The sequence below is a fragment of the Fundulus heteroclitus genome, chromosome 8 (genome assembly GCF_011125445.2).
Source record: "Fundulus heteroclitus isolate FHET01 chromosome 8, MU-UCD_Fhet_4.1, whole genome shotgun sequence".
NCBI lineage: Eukaryota > Metazoa > Chordata > Actinopteri > Cyprinodontiformes > Fundulidae > Fundulus > Fundulus heteroclitus.
The window spans coordinates 30,914,506-30,940,132 of record NC_046368.1 but is presented as its reverse complement, the minus strand read 5'-3'; the positions used below and the strand labels follow the sequence as shown (position 1 = coordinate 30,940,132).

At 41.2% G+C, this 25,627-nt stretch overlaps 1 protein-coding gene across 2 annotated transcripts; it reads left to right on the top strand.

The window, feature by feature from the left end:
* The first annotated feature begins 1,784 nt into the window (after positions 1-1,784).
* Positions 1,785-25,253, top strand: acads (acyl-CoA dehydrogenase short chain). 2 transcript variants are annotated; one of them, XR_004931559.1, is made up of 11 exons: positions 1,785-1,896; positions 7,377-7,537; positions 11,067-11,216; positions 11,318-11,429; positions 12,536-12,687; positions 12,782-12,952; positions 14,027-14,164; positions 14,459-14,554; positions 16,713-16,769; positions 16,859-17,704; positions 25,133-25,253. XR_004931559.1 is itself a non-coding variant. In XM_036140562.1 (10 exons), exons 1-10 carry the CDS (start codon positions 1,869-1,871, stop codon positions 17,009-17,011), a joined length of 1,218 nt encoding a protein of 405 aa, XP_035996455.1. In that variant the 5' UTR covers positions 1,785-1,868; the 3' UTR covers positions 17,012-17,822. The 2 variants fall into 2 exon arrangements, 1 of the variants encoding a protein (XP_035996455.1); XM_036140562.1 differs by lacking the exon at positions 25,133-25,253 and having other exon boundaries at positions 16,859-17,822.
* The last annotated feature ends 374 nt before the right edge of the window (positions 25,254-25,627 follow it).

The following is a 25,627-nucleotide window of genomic DNA, read 5'->3' as shown; positions in this document are numbered from 1 at the left end:
ATATATATATATATATATATATATATATATATATATATATATATATATATATATATATATATATATATATATATATATAAACGCTGGAGATAGGCACCAGCAACCCCCGCGACCCCATGAGGGATTAAGCGGTTTGGAAAATGGATGGATGGATGGATATATATATATATATATATATATATATATATATATATATATATATATATATATATATATATATATATATATACATATATATGTGTGTGTGTGTGTGTGTCTGTTATACATCTTTCTTTCTTTTTACTTATTTATTTGTTTATTATTATTGTTCGCTTATTTTGTCGTTTAAATGCTTTTTTGTGGCTCTAGAAGTCTTTATTGGGCAGTTTCTAGACAGTAGTGTGTGTAGTCAGAAGGGGAGTGACATGCAGACAAAAGTTTAGATATATTTATGACAAAATGAATCTCAATGTAAAAAGCAACTTTAAATTGATGACTTGTTTTTTTCAAATGGGAAATCCAAACCAACCTGGCTCTATTACTTCATATGTGACCCCATGTGCAGAAAACCGAAAAGGACATAATAAATTTTGTTTTCGCTTGCATACGAGATAAGGTGACTGTTTTGTCCCCGTACACCGCCTGCACAGAGCACAGACATATATATACGTAGACGCCTCATTGGTCGCAGGTTTGCACTTCAACATCACCGCCAAATTGTATGTGGCAGAAAGTAGTGAACGTCTATGCTCCCTGTATATGTGTTTTAAGTATTCAGATAGAAAGATATAGATGGAGCTTACATATACTTGTAAAAAAATAGATAGAGATTAATTGATAGAGATTAACATAAATATATATATATATATATATATATATATATATATATATATATATATATATATATATATATATATATATGTATTTAAGTATGTGTTATGAATATGAAAATCAATTGGTTAAATCTAAACATTGTGGTCTTCATTATTTCATAAAACCGAGGAAACCTTTTAAGATCTGATATAGACACAGATTAGCAACAGACTTTTTGGGGGAGTATTAAAGAGATAAAATTACTAATATGAGAAAAAAGTCATAGGAGAATAAAGTAAAAAAAGAAAAGAAAAGACAAAAGTGGTAATATTATCAGAAAAACGTCATATTATGACAATGAAGGGGGAACATTTCCAGAATAGTCACAGTTTGCAGAACTATCTAGTCCTGGAGTGAAAGGTCAGGTTAGATTCTTATAATTATTTTTATTCTTTACGAGAATAAAGTCAGGAAAATGAAGCCAAAGGGATACGAAAATAAACTCGTAATATTACAAAAATTTAAATATTACGAATATAAAGTATATTCTGAGATTAAAGTCCCTCTGATACTGTTTAAGCAGATTTGCCATATTCAACATAGCGGACGCTCTGACTCATCCACAGCATAGGTAGACTCCGCCCAACGAGGCGTCTTCTATGTCTATTGTACAGAGTAACACAGAATTTATTGTTTCTTTGCTTTTCTCTTAGGATCTGCTCTTTACGAAGCACTGTCAAGTACAGTGAATCCAGCAATACATCACGTGGTCTACGTGCTTCCTGTGTCCTCTTCAGGTGGGCTCGGGATTTACACAAGCTTTACCTCGACTGCTTATTTAAACTTTGAGGAACCAACAAAAATGTTAATGGATGAATATAAGACAATGTTTATTTTAGATTATTTTTGATAAGGCAGATTGAACATTTTTATATGAATTTTTATGGGTCAAGTGAGTCACGCAGCGAAATGGTGTGCTTCCATCCCAGCATGTCAATAATTGTTACGATAGAACATGAAGGCAACACGGTGTTTCATAAATTTTCAATTGGGGCTTGTATCGTGAGGAAGCTGCCATGTCTGCACTTTTTAAAGCCAGAAAACGTGAGTATTTACAGACAACTCCCACAGAAGACCTACGAGAAACTAACAGAATAGAGAATGATCTTGGAGCTGTTTAGTTGCATGAGAGTTGTTGAGCAGTATCGTGTTTAATGCATAACCAGCTGTATGCCAACGCCTTGGCTTACCTAACATCCTAATGTAATTTATGTAATTTAACCACAGCGGGGAATTAAACCTCTGGTAATTTATTCTCCCTCTCCCTCTGCCTCTTGGTGGGATTGGAAGAAGTGGTGAGCGCGTAACGCAGCTGTTAGCAGCTGCCAGTTCGATTGCTAAGTCAGGGCTTAGTTTAGCTAGAAAACAGGATCCTCTCCCGACCTGATGAAATCAAAGCATCAGTTGCTGCTGCTTAACTGCTTCATTCAGGGGGTTGTTGGTTCTATGAAGGTGACTGACGGTGGGAATGACCTTTCACCTAAATACGGAATGCTAGCCGGTTAGCTAGTGGTGCGTTTAAAGACCCCGCGGCTGGTCGGTGTTTTATTAGTTGTGTGTTGTAATTAAAGGGGAAGTCCGGTCAACAAGGAAAAATCAGGGTATCATTAGCTATAACTAAAACTAATACGTTTGTGGTTATTTAATGAACTTATCTTTAATCAATAAGAAAATAAAAACATAAATTGTCGTCTGAATCACTGTGTATGGGGGCTGACATTACTGCCCATATTTGGGCAGTAAGGGGCGTTTGACATCACATCCTGGGGCGTGGAAAAGCGGAAGCGGCGACAGCATTTCTCTCCGCTTTCCATGCAAAGTCAATAGGAGCCGTTCTACATAGCTGCGATCATCAATAATTTTTTCGGATTTCCAGAGGACTTCACCACTGACATTCCCACGAGCAATTGCTAAAGGAACAATGCCCATGTGCATGGCCATCGGATGTTCCAACACAACTGGTAAAAGTGGAAAAAAACATTGCTTATTTCAACACAGTCACTTCAGCGATCTCTCCTCCGCTGTGTGTGTGTGTTTGTGTCTGTGTGTGCGCGCGCTCAGCTGCAGCGCCGTGCAAAGCTGTGCTCCGCCCAGCATGTGCTGGAATGCTTTTATATTTTAATACTTATACTATAATAATCAGCTAACTTAAGTCACTTCAGCGATCTCTCCTCCGCTGTGTGTGTGTGTGTGTGTGTGTGTGTTTGTGTGCGCGCTCCACGGCTCAAAGCCGTGCTGCGGCGGAGCGCGCACACACACACACACACACACACACACACGCGTGTATACATATATACTGTAGGACCCGACTGAGTTTGCACTGGAAATAGGTACGCTGGATTCCGTCAAAAGTCCGGTTTCTGTCAAGAAACTCTTCTAAAAAAATCCATATCACTATCAGATGATGATAGCTCCACAGAACTCTCATCACTGTCACTAAGTACTTCATCACTCTCTGCTTCGTAGAGCACCAGCCGTCGCCATCTTGGAAAATAGTGCGCGTGACAAACAGAGTGTTGAAACTTGCTCAACAGCGGGTCCGCCGAGTGACGTCAAAAAATGGGAGGTGACAGTACTATTCTTGACCAAGATGGATTCCTCCAAATAAACATGATTAAATGAGAATTATTATTAATTAAAAAAACTTATAATTTTTTGCACAGTATGTAGTAGTTTTATATTTAAAGTACTTTCAGCAGTTTGAATTCTGATTTTGACCGGACTTCTCCTTTAAATAAAAATGCGTTTCGTTTAGGTGGCTCGTTTGGACGTAGTGTGATTATTCTGCGCTGTGTCATAAAACAAAACAAACAAAAAAAATACTTTTTTGTATCCCAAAAATCTAATCAACCAATAACATGGGTGCATTCCGAAATACTAATGAAAACAGGCTAAATAAATAAAATGCAACGTTTTTGGAATCTGGAATCTAAAAGGCTTAAGTCAGGTTAGTTAAACTTTTAGGGTACTAATCTGGTCAGGTCAGTAGTAGCTACAGGGGAAACAAGGAGACAAGCCCAAAACCAGGAATGGTTCTGGAGGTGGAGGCCTCAGACATTTTTAACTGGTTTTTAGAGCCCGGTGGCACCAAGTAGCCCCCGGAGACCACATATGGTGCCCGTGAGCACAATCCACTAGTGAGCTGCATCTAAAACTTAATTTTATTCCCGTTACTCTTCTTGTTTAATTACACTTGCAATTATATAGATTTACAAATGAGAATATCTATTAAAAAAGCATGAAAAATGTTTGTTGAACTCACACTCAAGTTCAAAGGTCTGTACTGGTACATATGACCACTGGGACCGGAACAGGGGGCCATTGGCCCCCCACTTTACGGCCCTGCCCAAGCCGTGATTTGGCCCCACCAGACATTCACGCAGACCGGATCAGATTGTGCCGAGAGGCTGTGACGGATCTCTCTCTCTCCTTCCCCGTCTCTTCTTTAAATTGTGCTCCTGCTGTTTAGAGACTGAAAGAGACACAAACCAATGTTTGCATGTTTTGAAACCGAACAGAATCCCCTTAAACGCACGCAGCGTGATTTATTTACATGCGCAACAAGGTATAAAGCGTCAAATATCACCCTGTCCACTTAACAGGTCTGCTTCAATGCAGCAGCGCTGGGTTATGTTTAAAAAACACTGTGTTATTCAAAAAGACTGCAAATAACTGCGCTCGTTATTAGTCATTATCGTCCCAAAGGCAGCTGCAATTTTTCACAGCGCTGCGCAGTGCACACTGATGGCAGGATGCTATGTGGAGAAATTCAGGCAGATGAAAACAATAGCAATAAGCTTCTCTGTTCATGTGAACTTCTTTAAAATAATAGAACAAAATATAACCAGGACCCGTGGAAGCAGCCTGGCAAGGTTATTGTTTCATTTTATGAACGCCGCCACATAATCTCTCCAGAAACCCAGGGCGCACAAAACCGTCTTCTTTTATTAAATACATTATTTGGTATTATAAAATAAAATAAAACATCTGATTTGTCAACATTAGTTCAGCAAAAAACTGTTCAGCAGCATTACAACAAAGCGGAAGAAAAAGCTTTGATATTTTTATTATTTTTCTGAGTTTAATCAGAAAATGTTACAGCTGCCAAATCTGATTTACATCAGTAAAGAAAGCTCCCTATTTATCATTGTTCTACCGGTTCGTGTGTCAGTGACGGTACTCATGTCAATCGCACCAGCCGAGCTTCTTCAGCCTCCATCTGGTCTCCAGTGTCCAAACAGGAGCTTAATCAGCTCTTCACATCCACAAACTCCTGCCTGACAGCCTGGTGATGAACAAACCACAGCTTCTGCTTTGCCAGAGACAGAAAGAAGAGGGAACATTCTGAGGAGATTTGGACTTGGTAAAATAGTTCACAGCTTCATAAGTCACTTCCCACATCAATTAAAAGACCACATACTTGCAAATGGCACAAAGGTTGCGTTTGCACATGTATTTTCTCGCTGTCTTGCAAACTTGACGTTTCTTGTTGTTTTATGTCATCAGTACTGGCTCCGTGCTGTCTGTTTTCTGCATCTATAAACCCTGCGTGTTAACCACTCGATGATTAATAAGAAATCAGTTATTGAAATAAATAAACGCTTGTGTTAATTTCCCTGTTTTTTTTTTTTTCATCAAAGTAAACTTTGTTGTTAATCACCTTACTTGAGTTTGGGGCGTCTGCAGGATTATATCTGGAGGCGGCGCACAAAGCGCACCTGAGCCACACCAACACTCCTACGAGGCGAGGCGCACAAAAAGCATCATTACATCACAAAGCTGCAGGTCAGGTCTGCTGCCACTGTGTATGGCACAACACTGACCAAGTAGCTAGGGCTGGACCATATAGGAAAAAAAGCATATCGATAAAATAGAAATCATATTGATCGATATAGATAATTATCAACAAATTCAAAACATACATTTTAAGCGCAGCCCTGGCCATTTTATGCTGTTGCTTAGCAACCTATTTTTAGATACAGTACTCACAAACACTGAATTCAAGCTCAACCCTTGATTCAACCAACTTTGTATCGAAACTGCAAGTTTTTAAAAAAAGAACGGGGCAGCTTGGGATGTTTGCATCAGTGTATGGTCTGATTAGTGGCTTTATTTGTGGTTTTGTAAGAGATGCTTAAATAAACCAAACAAAAAGAATGAAGTTGTTGTAACAATGCTCCATCTGTTCCAGTTATGTGGAGGAAAGAAATGGAACCAGGAGCCAAAAATACATCATGGTTAGTGCTTTGCTGCCGTTCCTCTGGCTTTATAACCTCTGACAAGAAACAGTAACTCTGCATCATCTCCCTGGCTGCTGCGGATTCGAGACCCATTTTTATCTAATCATTCACACATCCATGGCTGGTCCTCTTCAGCCCACTGGACCCTGGTTTCCTTCTCTTTAGTTCCTAATGACAGTTCTGGTTTGGCTTGTAGATATAAATCCTATATTCTGTTGATTTCACAGAGTTTGGTCCCAATCATTGGGCCCCTGCTTGTGTCCGTTCATCTTTCATTTGTCTTGTTGTTTATTTTAAAGGCAGATTGCTTGAGTTTCCCGTTCTGATGCTTCGACATCCTCATTGCTCTACCTGGAGGATCAGCGTTCCTCTGAACATTTTGGTTTTGACTTGTGATTTCAGGCCAAGCGGAGGGGCTCAGCCACCCTCTTTCGCTGTTGATTTACTTCCTTGAAGGCGTCATATCGGGCTTGTTTGCGTTGTTTCAGCTGACAGCTGTGTTGTTGAGGCCATGTCTTCTGCCAGTCTGTCAGAGAGAACTGTTCGTTTAGGTCTGTAGGCTCTAACTTTTAGCTTTGCATCCTTTTCCGGGATTAGGCCGGTCTTTCTGTCCTCCAGGAGCAGGGATTGTATATTTTTGTACCAGAAGTTGTGTGTCAGAACTCTGAAGTGATCGTTAGTATTGTAGATGTGCAAACGACGTAGGAACCATCAGATAGAGTCAGTTGCACAGCAAAAACTGATCTAAAAACAAGTAATATGTTCTTAAAGTTAGTCTATTCGTCCTTGATTTGAGCCAGTAAATAAGATTATCTGCCAATGGAATGAGTATCTTTGCCCCTATAATAAGATAATTAGACATCCTGCACTTGAAATAAGATGATGGAGATGAATTGTTCCTATTTTAAGTGGAAAAATCTTATACCATTGGCAAATCATCTTATTTACCTGCTCAAATCAAGGACAAATGCACTCATTTCAAGAAGATTTGACTTATTTTTAGTTCTGTTTTTGCAGTGTGTATTTACGGTTTACATTAAAGATGAATGCATCACTCCAGAATATCCCTGCCATTCTCCCATCATTGCCTTTATCAGCCGCAGAGCTGCTCTGGGACTCTGATTCAGTTTTCTACCGACAGATTCTTCAGCTGCTGCGTAAAGTCTCCATCTCCATGATCACCGAGATTAGTGTGGACCGAGGCAGCAGATGGCTGAGCACTGGGCTTCACAGAGCCACTGTGCACCCGGTATTGATAGCTATGCTTGTTCTTCTCCTCCTCAGCTCTAGGCTTGTGTCTCAACGGCTGCCGGAGTCTGTCTCAGCTGGCGGAGCTGCCGGAGACTCATCAGTTAATGAGGCAGACCTGCAGAGACTACGCAGACAGGGAGCTGACCCCCATCGCTGGCAAACTGGACAAAGAGCATGTTTACCCTGCTAAACAGGTACACACACACACACACGCTTATATATATATATATATATATATATATATATCCGTCCGTCCGTCCGTCCGTTGTCTTCCGCTTATCCGGGGTCGGGTCGCGGGGGTAGCAGCTTCAGTAGGGAGGCCCAGACGTCCCTCTCCCCAGCCACTTGGGCCAGCTCCTCAGGAGGAATCCCAAGGCGTTCCCAGGCCAGCCGGGAGACATAGTCCCTCCAGCGTGTCCTGGGTCTTCCCCTGGGTCTCCTCCCGGTGGGACGTGCCCGGAACACCTCTCCAGGGAGGCGTCCAGGAGGCATCCTGACCAGATGCCCGAGCCACCTCAACTGGCTCCTCTCGACGTGGAGGAGCAGCGGCTCTACTCTGAGTCCTCCCCGGATGACTGAGCTCCTCACCCTATCTCTAAGGGAGAGTCCAGACACACTACGGAGAAAACTCATTTCAGCCGCTTGTATCCGGGATCTCGTTCTTTCGGTCACGACCCAAAGCTCGTGACCATAGATGAGGGTATATATATATATATATATATATATATATATATATATATATATATATATATATATCTCCATCCATCCATCCATCCATTTTCCAAACCGCTTATTCCCTCATGGGGTCGCGGGGGTTGCTGGTGCCTATTTCCAGCGTTCACTGGGCGAGAGGCGGGGTACACCCTGGACAGGTTATATATATATATATATATATATATATATATATATATATATATATTAGGGCTGGGCAAGTTAACGCGTTAATTTCGCGTTAATTCATTACACTATTAACGGCGATATTTATTTTATCGCGCATTAACGCATGTTGCTCACATGCTTTCAGTCAGTGTCAGTCAGCAGGCGCGCTGACTGCAGCGCGCTGTCACGGCAGCACTCTCCCGCTCCCCCTCCCCTCTCGTACATGGCTCAGCGGCGCCAGCCAATCAGCACGCAGGCTCAGCCTGGCCCGCCCACTCAGCTCTCACACAAACCTAACAAAGAAACAGCTGAGAGAGACCGCAGCAGCGAAAAAACATGAACAGGGGAAGTAGCACCGTTTGGCTTTATTTTAATACCGTAAATGAAATCAAGCTGTATGTTTTGTAAAAAGCCGGTTCATTTCAGTGGAAACACAACAAATTTATCTAAGCACGTGAAAAAACATGAAAACGTCGAGCCCCAGAAACGGAGAGAGGAGACGAAACTTCTCTCACTGCCCCGACAGACCCACAGACGTCTCTGACTGAGGCGTTTCAGTCCTCCATGGAACATCCAGGTAGATCAGTGGATGGATGGATGGATGGATGGATGGATGTTACTGGAGCCCACACATAACATGTAATTAAGACCTTGAAAGAACCCAGTACATATATTAAAAAGTGTTATTTAAGATAAGATAACATTAGCTAATCCTTTTTTTATCCCACGACGGGGAAATTTATAGGATTAAAGCAACAGGCAGGTGCACACAACACAGACAAAATTACATAAGGATTGAAATATATAAGAGGTGGATTAGCGAAAAAACACTGAACATAACATTATTATTATTATTATTATTATTATTATTATTATTATTTAATTGTAATAATAAAATAAAAACCACAAAACCCAAAAGGTCAACAGTTTCATGATACATCAAGCTTAGGGACTGGCTAATATACAGCAGGTCAAAAAAGGCCATATTTTGGCTGCAGTGCTTGCTGTTCTCTTATGAAGAAAAGATCAACTAGTGCACTAAATTCAATAGATGGGTTGAAAATATCCAGTATAAAATAAGTGCTACAAATGTTACAACACTTTTGTTCATATGGCAGCAGAACATTAAAATAAAAGTGCTCTTTACACTACTTTTGAATTCATTCTTGGAGTTTGTAAATACAATGCGATTAATCGCGATTAATCAGGGCGATTAATCGTGATTAAATATTTTAATCGTTGCCCAGCCCTAAAATATATATATATATATATATATATATATATATATATATATATATATATATATATATATAAATATATATAAATGAAAATTGTTAGGACCTTCCATTAATTTTCTGTTGCTTTCTATGCCCTCACCCTAAACTTAACCTGCAATTCACATCTTAGCCCTAAACCTAAGCATTAGCCCAGTTTGCATTGTGTGAACCTTGCAAAATGTCCTCACAATGCCAATTGTCCACACAACATTGGTCTACTGTCAGTTTTGGTCCTCACAACAATAGACATACAAGTACATACACACACACACACACACACACACACACACAGCAGCAGCAGGAGGATTTGTCAATGATTAAAGCGTTATCAGGTCCAGATTAGGATTTGGCTCTGTTATCGGGTCGTTATAAATTGACGGTGAGGTCTAGTAAACTATTTTCGTGTGTCCAGAGCGACTGGTCATGAGTTAACGTGGACGCCAACGTCAGACACTTTAGTTGTTCCATAACTTTGCACGTCTACTGTGACAGACACCCCTGGCTATCAGCTGAACACATGAAGATACACCTGCTGCTGCGGCGTCACTAAAACTTCAGTTCACGTAAAACATAAAGATTTAAACAAGACTCTTTCACGTTTAGGAAAGTAGCTCTGAATCTGACATGGTCTTGATCACAAAGTCCTAACAGAAGTGGAACATATAGTTGCACTGTGAGGGAGGGACATGACTGTACAACTTTACAGCAATATCTATATTGTTTCTGTTTATATCTGCCGTGGAAATATATTCATCAAATAACTGCCTGGCATTTATAGGACTTCTTTTTTGCCACAAGACAAAGTATAATCTCCTGTCCTGTGAGGAGGTATTTGTTCTTTTGCAGATTTTTCCCCTTGTCCCACTTTAGATGTTTTAGATCACAGACTAAAGTGCGAATGTTAAATGAAAATATCCTGATGAAATACAAAAAGCAGTTATTTAAACGAGGAATTTATGTATCCAGAAAAAAGCTATTCAAACATACCTGGCCCTTTGTGGGGGCCAAGGACGTGACCCCTGAACCCGGCCTGCCCTAAGAGGCAACAACTGCCAGAAATAAAGTTTTCCATCCCGGTGGAGGAAAGTTTGGCCCACTGGTCTTTGCCGAATTGTTTTATTTCAGCCACATTGAAGGAGTTTAGGTCACGCTATAGCAATCAGATTTATGTCCAGACTTGGGCTAGGCCTCTCCAAAACCATTATTTAGCCCATTCAGAGGTATCCTGATGTAAAAGCCTACTTCAGTTAAGCTCAAGACAAAGAACTAATAGCTAAATATTCTTCCAGACTTTCTGGTAGAAAGCAGAATTCCCGCTTGCATCTATTACAGCAAGTCACTCAGGACATCCATCCATTACCTATAGCCGCTTAAACGTGACAGGGGGTGCCTATCTCCAGTCATGGTGAACGAGGAATCTGTAATTTCCCAGATTATTATTGTCTGACATTAGAAGTAGAAATCTGCTCTTTCGTGACTCTCTAGGTATTTGTGTCTAAACTGATCCTTCCTTTTGGACACGAAGTATGAGAAACATCCCAGTGAATGTTTTTTTCTGCCCGTTCAGATAAAGGAGCTGGGGGCGATGGGTGTGATGGCCATAGAGGTCCCAGAGGAGCTCGGCGGAGCAGGGATGGACTACCTGGCCTACAGTTTGGCCATGGAGGAAATAAGCAGAGGCTGTGCCAGCACGGGCGTCGTGGTCTCCGTTAACAATGTAGGTGCGACCTGTCAGCATGAAGGACCACATAAGATGGAGCTGGTCTAATGTTGGGGGGGTTTTGTTTCCATGGGCCGCTGTGTCACTCTGGTTCTCAGTCTCTCTACATCGGGCCAGTTCTGAAATTTGGCTCAGAAGAGCAGAAGAAGGAATGGATCACCCCATTCACTACTGGAGAGAAGGTGGGCTGCTTTGCCCTCAGTGAGCCAGGTAACTTTAGCTTCTTCTCTTTCTATGATAGAGTTTTATTAGGTGCAAACAAAGTATACTTTATTTTCAGTTGTACAGTTTTGTTTTTTTCTATTAAAATATAATAATAATAAAAAAACATCCAATCTCTACCTGATTGAAAAGTTATTTAAATAAATTTTTTTAGGGATATTTCACAGCTCTAGTGGCTCAATTTTTATGACGGTAGGCTGACAGGAAGGAGGTAGAAGAGCGGGAGAGACATGCGGCAAAGGACTGCGGGTCGGATTCAAACCCGGGTCAACCGCGTTGAGGACTAAAGGCCTCTGTATATGGGCCGCGCTACCCGCTGCGCCATGAGCGTGCCCTTAAATCTAACTTTAAGTAAACCAAAGCAATTCAATTCAATTTTATTTATATAGCGCCAATTCATGAAACATGTCATCTCAAGGCACTTTACAAAGTCAAAATCAATCAGATTATACAGATTGGTCAAAAATGTCCTATATAAGGGAACCAGTTGATTGCATCAAAGTCCCGACAAGCAGCATTCACTCCTGGAGAAGCGTAGAGCTACAGGGAGAGTCGTCTGCATTGTTTGCAGCAATCCCTCATACTGAGCAAGCATGAAGCGACAGTGGAAAGAAAAACCACCCATTAACGGGAAGGAAAACCTCCAGCAGAACACAGGTTCAGACGTGTCATTATTCGTCGAACACAGATAAAGTTAAAACGAGCTGTGAGCGACGGACTAGGTAGGCCTTGGTGCTGCCATGAGGAGCGGCGAGCTGAGCACAGTAGTGGATACACGGCTGTTAAAGCAGCAGCATGGCTGAAGATGAGAGGGACCAAAGTGGACCGCACAGAGTTAGGACCTCATCTTGACTGAAATGCTGTGGTGGGACCCTAAGAAGGCCGAATCTATGCGAAGCTCACTGAACTAAAGCCAGCAGCGTAAAGACATGTGGGCCAAACATGCTTCACAAGACGAGGTGCTGAGGAGGCCCAAACCGAAGGAAGACAAACACTGAATTATTGCTGCTGAGCTTATTTGTTTGCTGCTGAATTGCAGTGATTTTTTTTTTTTTAATCCATTTTTTTTTTCAAAATGTTAACCTAAATCTCAGGAAACGGCAGCGATGCAGGCGCCGCCTCCACCACGGCCCGGCAGGAGGGAGAGGAGTGGGTGCTGAACGGAACCAAAGCCTGGATCACCAACAGCTGGGACGCCTCCGCTACGGTCGTGTTCGCCACCACAGACAAGAAACTCAAGCACAAGGCATGAAACGCTCTGTCTGCAGGCAAGAGGGGTCAGAGGAGCGAGGCGGTGGGCTTATTGTGTGTCTAACTGCTGTTTGCCTCCGTATCTGCAGGGAATCAGCGCCTTCCTCATCCCCATGCCGCACCCTGGACTTTCTCTGGGGAAAAAGGAGGACAAGCTGGGCATCAAAGCCTCGTCCACTGCTAACATCATACTGGAGGACTGCAGAATCCCTCTAAACAACATGTTGGGGCCCCGCGGTGCTGGATTCAAAATTGCTATGGTATTTTCCTGCGTCCTCTCTACTCTTCATCTGCTTACTGTCAGAGTCTCTTTGCTCTTTCTCCTGAACATCCGCAGCACTCTCTCTCTCTAAGAGACTGCTTGGGATACTCGTTGGTTCTGCAGTGGACTAAAAATGGAATAACACCCACAGGAATCAGATGGTGGTAGATTTCTGGGCACCATTGAGAGCAGATTTGGACATTCTGGGTGTGAACCTCAACGTTTAGTTCCTGTCTCTTTGGCAAGCTTCTTTTGAAATAATCATTGGCAACCTTGCGTCCTATATATTGCCATAGTCATGGTCATCACACTTGGTGCATCAGTGCAACACTTATTGCCTCAGGGAGTCTAAATTTTACAAGCTAGTAGACTTGTTGCCGCTTTCGGTTTTATTTTATGAGTTTACTTTAAGGATTCCATGCACTACAGTCCAAATGGCACATAGTAGAAATCATTTCTGCACAGATCTGCAGTTTCTCTTGTTATTTCAACATTAAAATGCACAAATCTTAAATGATTTGAGCAGATTATATTATTTCCTACTCTCTGCTTCCTCTCTCTTCAAGAGAAATGATAGCTTTCTTATACCAAGCAGAAGTTTGTTCAAGTCTTGGTTCAACAGATCAAACGATGTCATTCACAACGTTATACATTGTAGAAATTTTTTTAATAATAATGAATGATAACGTATTTAAAAATTTAAGCAGGGATCCTGTTAGCATCCTGCATCGTAATGGGAATGAATACAGTCTGCAGTGAGCATGCAAGGGTTGAATCAAATGCAGTGATGGTGGTGGATGGAAGCAGCTGAAAGTCTCACTTATTCTTCCGTGGTTTTGCACAACAATAACTTAGTTGTCAAAATGAGAAAGCAACTTTATTGCAAGGGCACTTATAGTTTTCTAACACGCTATTTTGCCATGAAAAAAACTTCCATCTCAGGTTGGGTTTAGAGCGCATGCATGAATAGCTATTCATACGTTGGTGCAGATAATGATATATTTGCGTCTCTTCTACTGAGGCGTCCACATCAACTCTGTGCTTACAAAGTTGCATGATCTGTATCCTTCAGCAAACCCTGGACAGTGGACGGATTGGCATCGCAGCTCAGGCTCTCGGCATCGCTCAGGCTTCTCTGGACTGCGCCGCCGACTACGCCCACAAGCGAACTGCATTCGGCGCGCCCATCGGCAAGCTGCAGGCGATACAGGTAAGGCAAGCTGCAGTTGAACTGAACTTTCTACTTGACCTGCTGGTCAAGGGAAGATAATGCCAAGTTCAGTCTAGTTCATTTCATTTCACTGTGTCACCAGCTAATAACAGATGTCACAGAGGATAAGAATTAAATGTATCATTAGTCAGCATCATCACCACTGTGGGGAGGCAAAAAGCTGGCTGAGCCACTGCACACAACTCTGAAGCCCCTTCATGGCAGTGCAAATCTTTCAGATTGAATAAGGAGTTTAGTGCTGCTAACTTGTTTTTCTCTCTTAACTTCATCCAGTTCAAACTGGCAGACATGGCGGTGGCAATAGAGAGCGCTCGTCTGCTCACCTGGAAAGCTGCTATTCTTCGAGATGCAAAGAAACCCTTTACTAAGGTAAACAAGCAAGCTGAGATTTAAGGCCCAGGTTTCTCTGCTGTGCCCCACTTTACGATAGATGGAACAGATCGAACACTTAAAAACAGGGAATTTAACCAGTGAATTCATATTTTGACTGGAATGCTGCATAATTCAGTTTAGATGCTGAAAAAAAACTATAAAAACTGGACACAAGTGAACATTATTTAGTAGTTTCAATCATAATGTAGCTTACTTCACTTTAATTCAGTTTACTTAGAAAGTGCCAGCACATCATGTATCTCAAGGCACTTTACGCAACAATTTCTGTGCAGTTAGTTCAGTCCGACCAAATCCGAGGCTACGTTCACACCGCAGGGAAACGTCACCCAAATCCGATCTTTTTGCTCATATGTGACCGATTTTCCGTTTTTTTCACGTCAGTGTAAACGGCCCAATTCTGATGTTTTCACACAAAAAAAAATCCGATATGTGCCGCTTCCAGATGTGGTACTAATTCAGATACGTGTCGGATATTTTTCTAGGTGTCCGCAGTCTGAACGGTAATGTTGCATTTTATCTGTCTTTTACGTCACTGTCCTGGCTCCAACTACACATCCACACACAGCAGTAGCAGCTAGCGCTCCATAAAAGAAGGTTATTAATAGCTGTGCTGCTTTCTTCTTACCTTATTTCATCTTGCTATGATGTGCATGATGAATACTCATTCCAATGGAATGAGTATTTCTACCCCTAAAATAAGATAATTAGATATACTGCACTTGAAATAAGATGATGGATATGAATTTTTCCTATTTTAAGTGCAAAGATCTTATTTACCTGGTCAGATCAAGGGTAAATACATTCATTTCAAGAAAATGTTACTTATTTTTAGTTCTCTTTTTGCAGTGCATTGTCAGCTCCCATTGCTTAACAGCTTTCTAATAACAAGGATAGACGCCAGCCCGTATCAGTGTCTTTTTTTCTTTACATTTTTTTTTGGGGGGGGACGGTTGAATGAAGCTTTATTGAACACTTCAAGAAACCATTACATCCTCCATTATTTTCAGAAACAGCCCAATGCTGTGCAACGTCTTCTTCTATTATCTGCACATGCGGGTCGCTTTAGGATCTTGAACTGCTCAGACAGCAGCATTTAATAGCAGTATGAACAGCCTGCCCAAAATAATCCAGAGTTGATCAAGACCTGCAGTGTGAATGTAGCCAGATTCAAACTCTGTTTCCTACATTCCAGTTTGATCCTAGTGATACTGTATTGCAGTCAGATTAATTTTATTACACCAACTGTTGAAAAGTGTGTTGTCTAAGTAAACCCAATTGACTGCAGTGATTGCTTACCGTATTTTTCAGACTATAAGAGTATCTTCTCAAAAATTGATGGGGTGTCTTATAATCCGGTGTGCCTTATATAAGATTACCGTTGTGCTTACTGACCCATTTTATGTTGTCCAATGCACTCAAAATTCTGTTAAAATGTGTAAGTACGACTTGCCTGGAGTACGCCTTAGCAACAATAAAGCTAGTAAGTTAATTAAATATAAACGTGCAGTTTATTTTGGCCTTATCTTAGAAACAGGGCAGTGTAATCCAACTACTCTGTCCTCCCAGTAGAGACGGATAGCTCTCCCTCTCAGGAGAGAGCTGTGTACATGAAGAGGCGGAGTGATATTACACACTTAGGAAGAATATTTAATGCACTTTATAATCGGGTGCGCCTTATGTGTGGACAAAGATACACACAGACACGTTAATTCACAGTGCGCCTTATGGTCAGAAAAATACGGTAACCTTTAAGAAAGCCCTTATTCTGAGCGAGCATGTGGTGATAGTGGAAAGGAACAAAAAGCCTGCTGCAGAACCTGGCTGTGTGTGAGCAGCTCTCTGCTGTTAGGTTGGCTGGTTAAAGAATACAGGGCAAAAGTTAAAACAGAAGCCTGAGCGCAGTTCCTGGCCAGCACAGACCTCCTCAGTGAGCCAGACAGAGGTGCATGGATGGGCAGAGATTATTTATTTTGGTTAAGCATTTTATTGAGAGTTGCCTGATACATGTTTATTTCACATTTTTGTTCTTTTAGATTAGTATTGTGGTGGAGAAATCTATGTAGGGCTACAATGCTCAGGCTTTATTTAACTTTTGGAGTGACGGGACATGAACTCTGATTATGTTTTCCTGCAGGAAGCAGCCATGGCTAAACTGGCAGCGTCCGAGGCCGCCACTTTCTGCTCCCATCAGGTAACGAAACAGCCAACAAGAGAATGCCCAAACATAACCGAAGTACTGATCATTTTAAAATCATGTCCTTGTTTTCCATTCGGAATCAGGCCATCCAGATCCTGGGTGGGATGGGTTACGTGGCAGACATGCCCGCTGAGAGACACTACCGCGACGCTCGCATCACAGAGATCTACGAGGGCACCAGTGAGATCCAGAGGCTGGTCATCGCCGGTCAGATAATGAAGGAATACCGGCTATAGATGCTCTTTTGGGTGTGACTTTGCCCCTAATGGACACTTAATTCTGGATCAAATGCAGTTTTACACTTTCTTCAGTGTTTAAAGGCCTTTATGTTGATGTGAGCTGAGGCTTGAAGAGAAGATTCAGGTGGTTTGAACCCTGCAAGACCTCTACAGTCTCATGTCTGCAAGAAATTCTGGCATTGAATGAAACACACTGGAAGTTAACTAGGAGAAAAATCTTCCTTGTTGCCTTAAGTAGGAAGTCATACCTCAAAGTTTAACTGGCCAGGTCTCACATATAGGAAATCAGGGCATCCTTTCTCCAAGGTTCATCTTTTCTAAATGCAGTAATTAAAATAATATTTTAATATAGATGTTTCTAAGATATGTTGACTTTCTGTGCATCATCCTGTTTGCCAAAGTATTCCCAGAATGCCTGCTCAGCGTTGTGCGTGCATTTTATTCTACTTTAGCATATCACTGAAAGGCAGCCGCTCATCATGTGCCATTCAGAGGTTCCACCACCAGGGGGCTACAGAGTGCCTTCATGCATCTTGACCCATTTCTGCATTCTTCCATCAGGACTGATTGTGTAACAAGCAAACCGTGATCACACCTGCACATCATCAGAATGTTTAGTTCTCGGGGTGGCAAACGGATGGCTGCGCTAAACGTGCTCTAATGGAGACAGTTTTGGTTCATTATATGAAGGTGTGTGATGACGGCCTCACACAGCTGTCCACGCTCAGCATGTACATATTTGGTTGTAATTTATTGCGTTCAGACGTTAGTAGAAAAATAAAAACCTGCAGACACTGACTTGAACGATTTCATTTTGTCATGTGGCAACAAACCCTGGTGTCTTTTATTGGGGAATAACTGTGTGTAAATTTCTGGTCCGGTCAACATTTCTTTCACATCAAAATCTAAAAAGTGTGGCACTCAGCTCCTTCCCCATGCCTTTTGGTCGATGTCTAACCAGCTTTAAACAAATTTCTGAACCTCCTTTACAAAAATAGCTGAAGGTCAAAAATAGCTGAAGGTCAAGTCAGATGGAGAGTGTCTGTAAACACCAGTTTTCAAGTCCTGCCACAGAATCTCAACTGGACTTTGACTGGGCCATTCCAACACATGAATATGGTTTGATCCAAACAATTGTAGCTCTGGCTGTAGGTTTAAGTCAGTTACGCAGAAACCCTGTCGAAGAAGGTGCGCCGGTCCAATGAGCGCCTGTGATATGCTGTGTGCTGGACCGCTGCTTTTCCTTGGATGGCCAAAATGAACTGAACTCTCACGAGGCACCGACAGGTCGGGCAAAGAAATGAGCAGGGAAAGTAAATGGTTAATTTGGAAATATTTGTGTAATGCACACATTGTGTTTTTAAACACAAAGAGCTAACGGGCATAGCTCATGCTAACATTCTGTATCAGGCCGTTGCCAATATGATTCGAGTGTGTTTTTATGGTTATAACAAATGTTATCTCCACAGGGGTTTCATACACTGATGGTATATTAAAGTTTATGTTAACCGGCTCACTCATTATGACTAAAATTAGTGCCGAAGTTTTAAAGTTGGTGCCGAAAATCCGCTGGCCAAATGCTAGGTAGCTTCTGTTTAACCTGACAACAGCCAGATGCATGTATCGCTCCGCCTAGCTCCACTCACATACATCTGGGACATCGCTCATTGAAAGTGATTTCCCCAACCAAATTTTTGGTCTGGCCAATCAGGACGCAGGGCGGGTGTTTCATGGATGTGACGTAGTGGAGAAGCCACCGTGAGATTCCAACAACAATGGCGGCTCGCATCGAGGAAGCAAGCGTTAGCATTGATGCTGCTATTTCTTCCGTGTTGTCCAATCTATCTGATATTGTTTCATTAAAACAACATCAGAGAACGGCTCTGAAGGCTTTTGTTGGTGGAAACCATGTTTTCGCCCTTCTCCCGACCGGATTTGGCAAGTTTTGTTTTCTGGGGCGCGTACGCGGACGCGCCCCGGAGCGGTTAGCGCGAACCATATTAGGAGGCCTTTAGTCCTCAACGCGGTCGGCCCGGGATCGACTCCGACCCGCGGCGCTTTGCCGCCTGTCTTCCCCCTCTCCCTGTCAGCTCACTGTCAATAAAACGCGTGCCACTACAGTGTTTCCCGCAGGAATTTGCTTATGCTAGGCGGACCGACTCGCGGAGCGGGGGGGGGGGGGGGGAGTGGACGACACGTTTTCCGCGGCCGCCTCGCCAAGATAGCGCTGCGGGAAACCCTGCACTAGAGCCGCAAACACATTAAAAAAAAAAAAAAAAAAAAAAAAAAAAGGTTTTTTTTTCCTGCTTCGGAGTGAGTGGTTGAAATAGCACGTCGATAAAGATGACAGACAAGTGGCTTATCCAATCATATGCAAGGAGTTTTGATAAGGCCCAGCCTTCAGTAAAGGCAATGCCTATGGAGAGGTCCCAGATGTATGTGAGTGGAGCTAGGCGGAGCGAGACATGCAGCTGGCTGTTGTCAGGTTAGCTTCTGTTAACTTCCAACAAAAGCCGTTTTAAACATAATAGGCACTTGGAAAAGCAGTTAACCCTCACGAGCCAACGTGTCGCCTCAATGATGTCATCACTTTTTCAGCGGTTATTTTTCTGCTTGAATTTAAACCCAATTTATGTCCAGTTTGTGTTTTTTGCTGATTAAATACCAGTTGTTTCTAATCTGAGAACAGTGTAAGAGACTTTTGTTTTAACTTGATGAAAAGTAATGGCGTACTGATACTCATATTTTCTGTAATTGTTAACTAATGGCTTTTTAAATAGCTGGAAATATTAATTATGTTTCCGGTCAGAATGTCACATTGGTGTTGATTGGCTCCTCTGCCCAAAATTAAACAAATTATTAAAATATGTTTCTTTTCATTGATATGTCAATGAAATACATTAATATGTAAATACATGAATAAATAGGGAAATAAAAGTCAAATAGATATTAGTGTACTGAATTTGTTTTTGTCTTCTATTTCAGTCGAGCTTTTATTGCAAGAAAGTGTGCGCAAACTACAAATTATTTGAAAATTCCAGAGACATGATGGACAATAAAAAGGTTAGTAAAGGCAAGGCAGGTTGGTGTTGATCCAAGATTCTTTGAGGTTAATCATGCTGTGATGGAAAGTCCAGACACTCCATTAAACTGGATAAAAATGTGTTGAACAACAAATTTATTTGGCCCTCATAATCTTCTAGTCCTTCTCAGTAAAAAAGCATCATTAGAAATGAGTGTTACCCTCTGTGTCATTGCAGATCAGCCTGTTGACATCAGCCTGTTACCAAAGACTGGCCTTGAATTTAATGAATATGTTTCTGCAACATTTGCAGAGGACTTGGACTCAGAGGGAAAACTTGTGCCAGGAACAATAAGAAAGGGACTTGTGTATTTTATTCATCACACAAAAGCAAAGCACAGGAAGGATTACATTAGTACAGCTAGACATTTGCTGTTAATCACACAACAAAAAGGTATAATTTCAAAAACTGAAGAGTTCAGTCTTGATGTTGTAAAAAGTGCTGTAAATCGTGAAATAAATGTCATTTATTCAAAACGGCAAAATATCAAACGTGATGTGGGTACACTTATTCCTTTTCTCTTCGAAGAATTGAATCTTCTATTATCTAAAAAAAAACTGGGACTGTTCCTAACTGTGATGAGCAGTTTCGTCCTCCTCCAGATACAGATGCAAGTGCAAACTAGGAATACCAAGACACTCTGTTCGCCTTCTCTGAAGAAACAAACTGACTGTCAGAAATATGCACATAAACGATCCTCAATAGTAAATATGGCCAGCCTTTGTCAAAAACGGAAGATAGAGTATGAAGAGGTTTACATCTCTGCTTCAGAGATTAGGACCATAAAATACTGTCATTTTAAAAGAGACCAAACTTTAAAAAAAATGCACTCTGAGCGAAAACGACTTTGTGAAATGCTAGTAAAGACAAGGAAATCCAGAAGTTGAAAGGTGTTCACAACATCGTTCAGGGACATCCAAAAAAGAAAAAATGCAATTGCAAACATTTTGCAAAGTTGTCCATTGTTCAGGAAGAATTAACTAAACTAAAAAGAAAATACAAGAAACTAGTGCAATGCAAAAATTAATCCCTAAAGGCAGCTCTTTTGGAAGAAGGCAAACAATCTGTCAGTGAGATTTCTGTAAAAAAAAAAAAGACAGGAGATCCTACAACAGTGGCTACAGAAAAGCAGCATATTCATGTGTTCTCTGCCAGGTTCCAGTAGAAGAAACAGCATCTGTGATTAAGGAGGTAGTCAAAGAAATCACTGGAATGCAGGTGGAGTCAAAGGCAAATACACCAACTGTCGGTCAATTTGTAATGAAATTGGAATTCTAAATGATATTCAAATTGGTGAAGCAGTTGTGAATGAGGAAGACCTCACCCTTGGATGGGTTGCAACTTCACTTGCAGCTGAATATGTGAATAAAGTTCACATAATGTTTCCTGGGAGTCCTAGTGAAGGACCAGAGGGGTTAGAACTCCAAAATAATTCTCTGTCTGGTGGAATGATGGAGAATTATGTTGGTCATATAACAGAAGCTCTTCAGGATGTCAGTGATTCATATGCATCGTTCCACAAGAAGGACTCTCTAGAAGTAAGAAAAACTGTCATTTCAACAATCAAAAAAAGAAAGACATGCAATGCTGATGATTTGATCTGTTCATTGTCTAAAATGACATTCAAACAAGGTACTGGCAATCCAAAAGGCTTTAAATTGTTTCTGACAAAAAAACAAGGAATTGAGACAAAAATAATTATGCGTTATGTAGGCAGTCGGTTTGATGTTGTCTTTGATTTGGTAGGAGTCTTTTTCACACTGAGAGACAAATTCATAGAATATCTGCAAGAATTCTGCAATACAAAAAACAACTTGAGGGCAGCGATTTTAAAAGATTTGCGCAATCCCTCTATCCTCCTTCACCTCAATGTTCTCGGGCTGATGGGCAAACTGGTTACAGGACCCTGGATGACTTGCTTTTATGGGAATGCAGAGAATAAAACAAACAATGAAGTCATTCCAGAAATCAAAGATGCAGTCAAAAACAAGGAAAAACATCTGTGATAATCCAGTGGAATTACACATTTGCACATATGCTTCAGACTGCTGGACTGCTGAATCCACAAATGGACTCTGTACCACATTTGAAGACTACAGTTTTTAATAATACTCACCTGTACACTGTGAAATCGCACACTGTCTATTTCCCCTACATTGTTTACATTTCAATTGTTTACATAAATCACCGCTGCGCCTTATCCTGTAATTTACTGTAATTTACTGCAATTTACTGTGATTTTTCAAGCTGTATGCAAACAAAATTTCGTTCTGTACGCACTCTGTGCATACAAAATGACAAATAAAGTTGTCTAAGTCTAAGTCTAGAAATTCTCATAAGTGAAACTGACATCTTTGGAACTTTAACCAGCAGAGAGGATGAAATCTGTTTAAGTCTCTGCAATTCAGTGGATTCCCAGGTCCTTCATGAATTTGCAGAAGTACTGGAAAGGTCTTTTCTAGTGGTGTCACAGTCCTGGAACACCAGCTGTCAAGATATCTGACTGGTGACTTGTCAGCACCTACCTTTGAGAAAGGAAAGGACCAGGTCAGCGCCAGTAGACAATATGTTCAGTGAAAGGATACTGGAAATGACCGATTCCCAGGCCAAACGTGCTCCAAATGCAACATTTAGCTTCATTGAAGCAAAGGTTAAGGGTGCTCAAAACAGAAGTCTGACTTGGTTAAAGGGAAAAGCATTAAACTAAAGAGTAGGAAAATCTCATCAACCTTGCAATAACATGGACATGTGAGATCCGCACTATTTGGGGAAAAAAAAGGGAGGAACTCAGAGATAATATTTGTCTGAAAAGACAGGATATAAAAAAACAAAAACAACATGAAGCTCTGAAATAAAAACTGGAGAAGATGCTGAAAGAAATGATTAGAAACAACAGGTATGAGGAGGAGAGACTGACAGAGTTTGGCATGTCTCAGCAGAAGTCAAGAGTTCTGAAGATGCATTCAAAGTTTCATTTTGATATCTATTTCAATAAAAAAGTTATCATCCATTTAATATTCTTTTTAATGTGTCCTTTAATTTGTAAAGAATTTTCAGTTATTTCCAATTCAGTTTCTATTGTCCATAATTGTGATTATCTTGATTTATTATCAGTCATAACTCTGCCAACACTATATAATATATCTTTTTTTTATCATTTAAAGAGCTCTGTTTTGTAAACCAAAAAGATTTAGCACTTAAAGTAGTTGAAAAAATGTCCAAGTGTCTAAACATAAGTCTTACTTCGTTTTGCTCCGCCATCGTTAGATAGTGCTATGAGCATTATTACCGCATCAATATTAAATATTAATGTCGATTTAAAGGCGTTTTGTTTAACTTTAGGAGTAACCGATTTTAGCGACCCCTACCTCCCGGAGGTAGAATCACACTAATAAAATCTAGCGTTCATAAAGTTTCCAGATTCTTACAGAGAAAATCATTCATGTGATTATTTCCTCAAATAATGTTTTGTTTAACTCAGGATTTGCATTGTGAATGGATTGAAGCACATGCCAAATGTTGTTCTGAATTAGTCAATCTAATTTAACTCCATTCCATGTTCTTAAATCAGATCTGCAGTGAACCAGGATTCACTGAATTATTCTGATGATAATCAACCACTTTTGTTTTGTCTTTTGTGTTCTTTTGCATGTAAATAGTTCCTTAGCTTATCTTTTTTTTATCTTCATTCCGATAAACAGCATTATATATTATGTTCTCTGGATGTGTATTTTATTTTTGTTATTAAATTCTTGAACTTGAACAGAAGTTGTCACTCCTTTATTCTATGTGTGTGCAGGTGTTGCTGTAAAAAGATCGCTAGTGCTCGTACCATCCCATTCAACCATTGTCCTGATATCAGTTTGAGCTGATGTTCACCGGACAATACCTTAAATAACTTTAAACAATGTATAATTGCACAACAGCAGAGATTTTGGTTAAGCATTTTATTGAGAGTTGCCTGATGCATGTTTATTTCATGTTTTTGTTCTTTTAGATTAGTATTGTGGTGGAGAAATCTATATAGGGCAACAATGCTCAGGTTTTATTTAACTTTTGGAGTGACGGGACATGAACTCTGATTATGTTTCCCTGCAGGAAGCAGCCATGGCTAAACTGGCAGCGTCCGAGGCCGCCACTTTCTGCTCCCATCAGGTAACCAAACAGCCTGGATAAACAAGAGAATGCCCAAACATAACCGAAGTACTGATCATTTTAAAATCATGTCCTTGTTTTCCATTCGGAATCAGGCCATCCAGATCCTGGGTGGGATGGGTTACGTGGCAGACATGCCCGCTGAGAGACACTACCGCGACGCTCGCATCACAGAGATCTACGAGGGCACCAGTGAGATCCAGAGGCTGGTCATCGCCGGTCAGATAATGAAGGAATACCGGCTATAGATGCTCTTTTGGGTGTGACTTTGCCCCTAATGGACACTTAATTCTGGATCAAATGCAGTTTTACACTTTCTTCAGTGTTTAAAGGCCTTTATGTTGATGTGAGCTGAGGCTTGAAGAGAAGATTCAGGTGGTTTGAACCCTGCAAGACCTCTACAGTCTCATGTCTGCAAGAAATTCTGGCATTGAATGAAACACACTGGAAGTTAACTAGGAGAAAAATCTTCCTTGTTGCCTTAAGTAGGAAGTCATACCTCAAAGTTTAACTGGCCAGGTCTCACATATAGGAAATCAGGGCATCCTTTCTCCAAGGTTCATCTTTTCTTAAATGCAGTAATTAAAACAATATTTTAATATAGATGTTTCTAAGATATGTTGACTTTTTATTCTACTTTAGCATATGATTGAAAGGCAGCCGCTCATCATGTGCCATTCAGAGGTTCCACCACCAGGGGGCTACAGAGTGCCTTCATGCATCTTGACCCATTTCTGCATTCTTCCATCAGGACTGATTGTGTAACAAGCAAACCGTGATCACACCTGCAGATCATCAGAATGTTTAGTTCTCGGGGTGGCAAACGGGTGGCTGCGCTAAACGTGCTCTAATGGAGACAGTTTTGGTTCATTATATGAAGGTGTGTGATGACGCACAACGTGCCGGCCTCACACAGCTGTCCACGCTCAGCATGTACATATTTGGTTGTAATTTATTGCGTTCAGACGTTAGTAGAAAAATAAAAACCTGCAAACCCACCAGCTTCAGCATGAAACGAGGTGGATTGAGCAGCTCCTCTCTGTGGGCGCAAGCTGCCGCCTACGTTGTTGTCCTGGCTCTGTGTGTGTGTGTGTGTGTGTGTGTGTGTGTGTGTGTGTGTGTGTGTGTGTGTGTGTGTGTGTGTGTGTGTGTGTGTGTGTGTGGGCTCTGATTGCATGGCAGCTCCAGATCTGGGCCAAGATTCCGGATGCTGGAACGACTCCCTGCTGATTGTGCTGACGACGGGAAGCATTGTTCGACGCAGCCGTGCTGCTTGTTTACTGCCATGGCTGGGTGTGTGAAACCAGGACCTGATTACCCTTACCTCACTTTAATGGGCTTATTTTTTCCCCCTTACCTTGGTTCACATACAGAC

Excerpts from the sequence above, each read along its gene's own strand:
- acads (XM_036140562.1), top strand. The coding sequence starts at position 1,869 with ATGTCTGCACTTTTTAAAGCCAGAAAAC. Across the intron at positions 1,897-7,376 it reads ACTTTTTAAAGCCAGAAAAC|CTCTAGGCTTGTGTCTCAAC; the intron begins GTGAGTATTTAC and ends TCTCCTCCTCAG. Across the intron at positions 14,555-16,712 it reads CAAAGAAACCCTTTACTAAG|GAAGCAGCCATGGCTAAACT; the intron begins GTAAACAAGCAA and ends GTTTTCCTGCAG.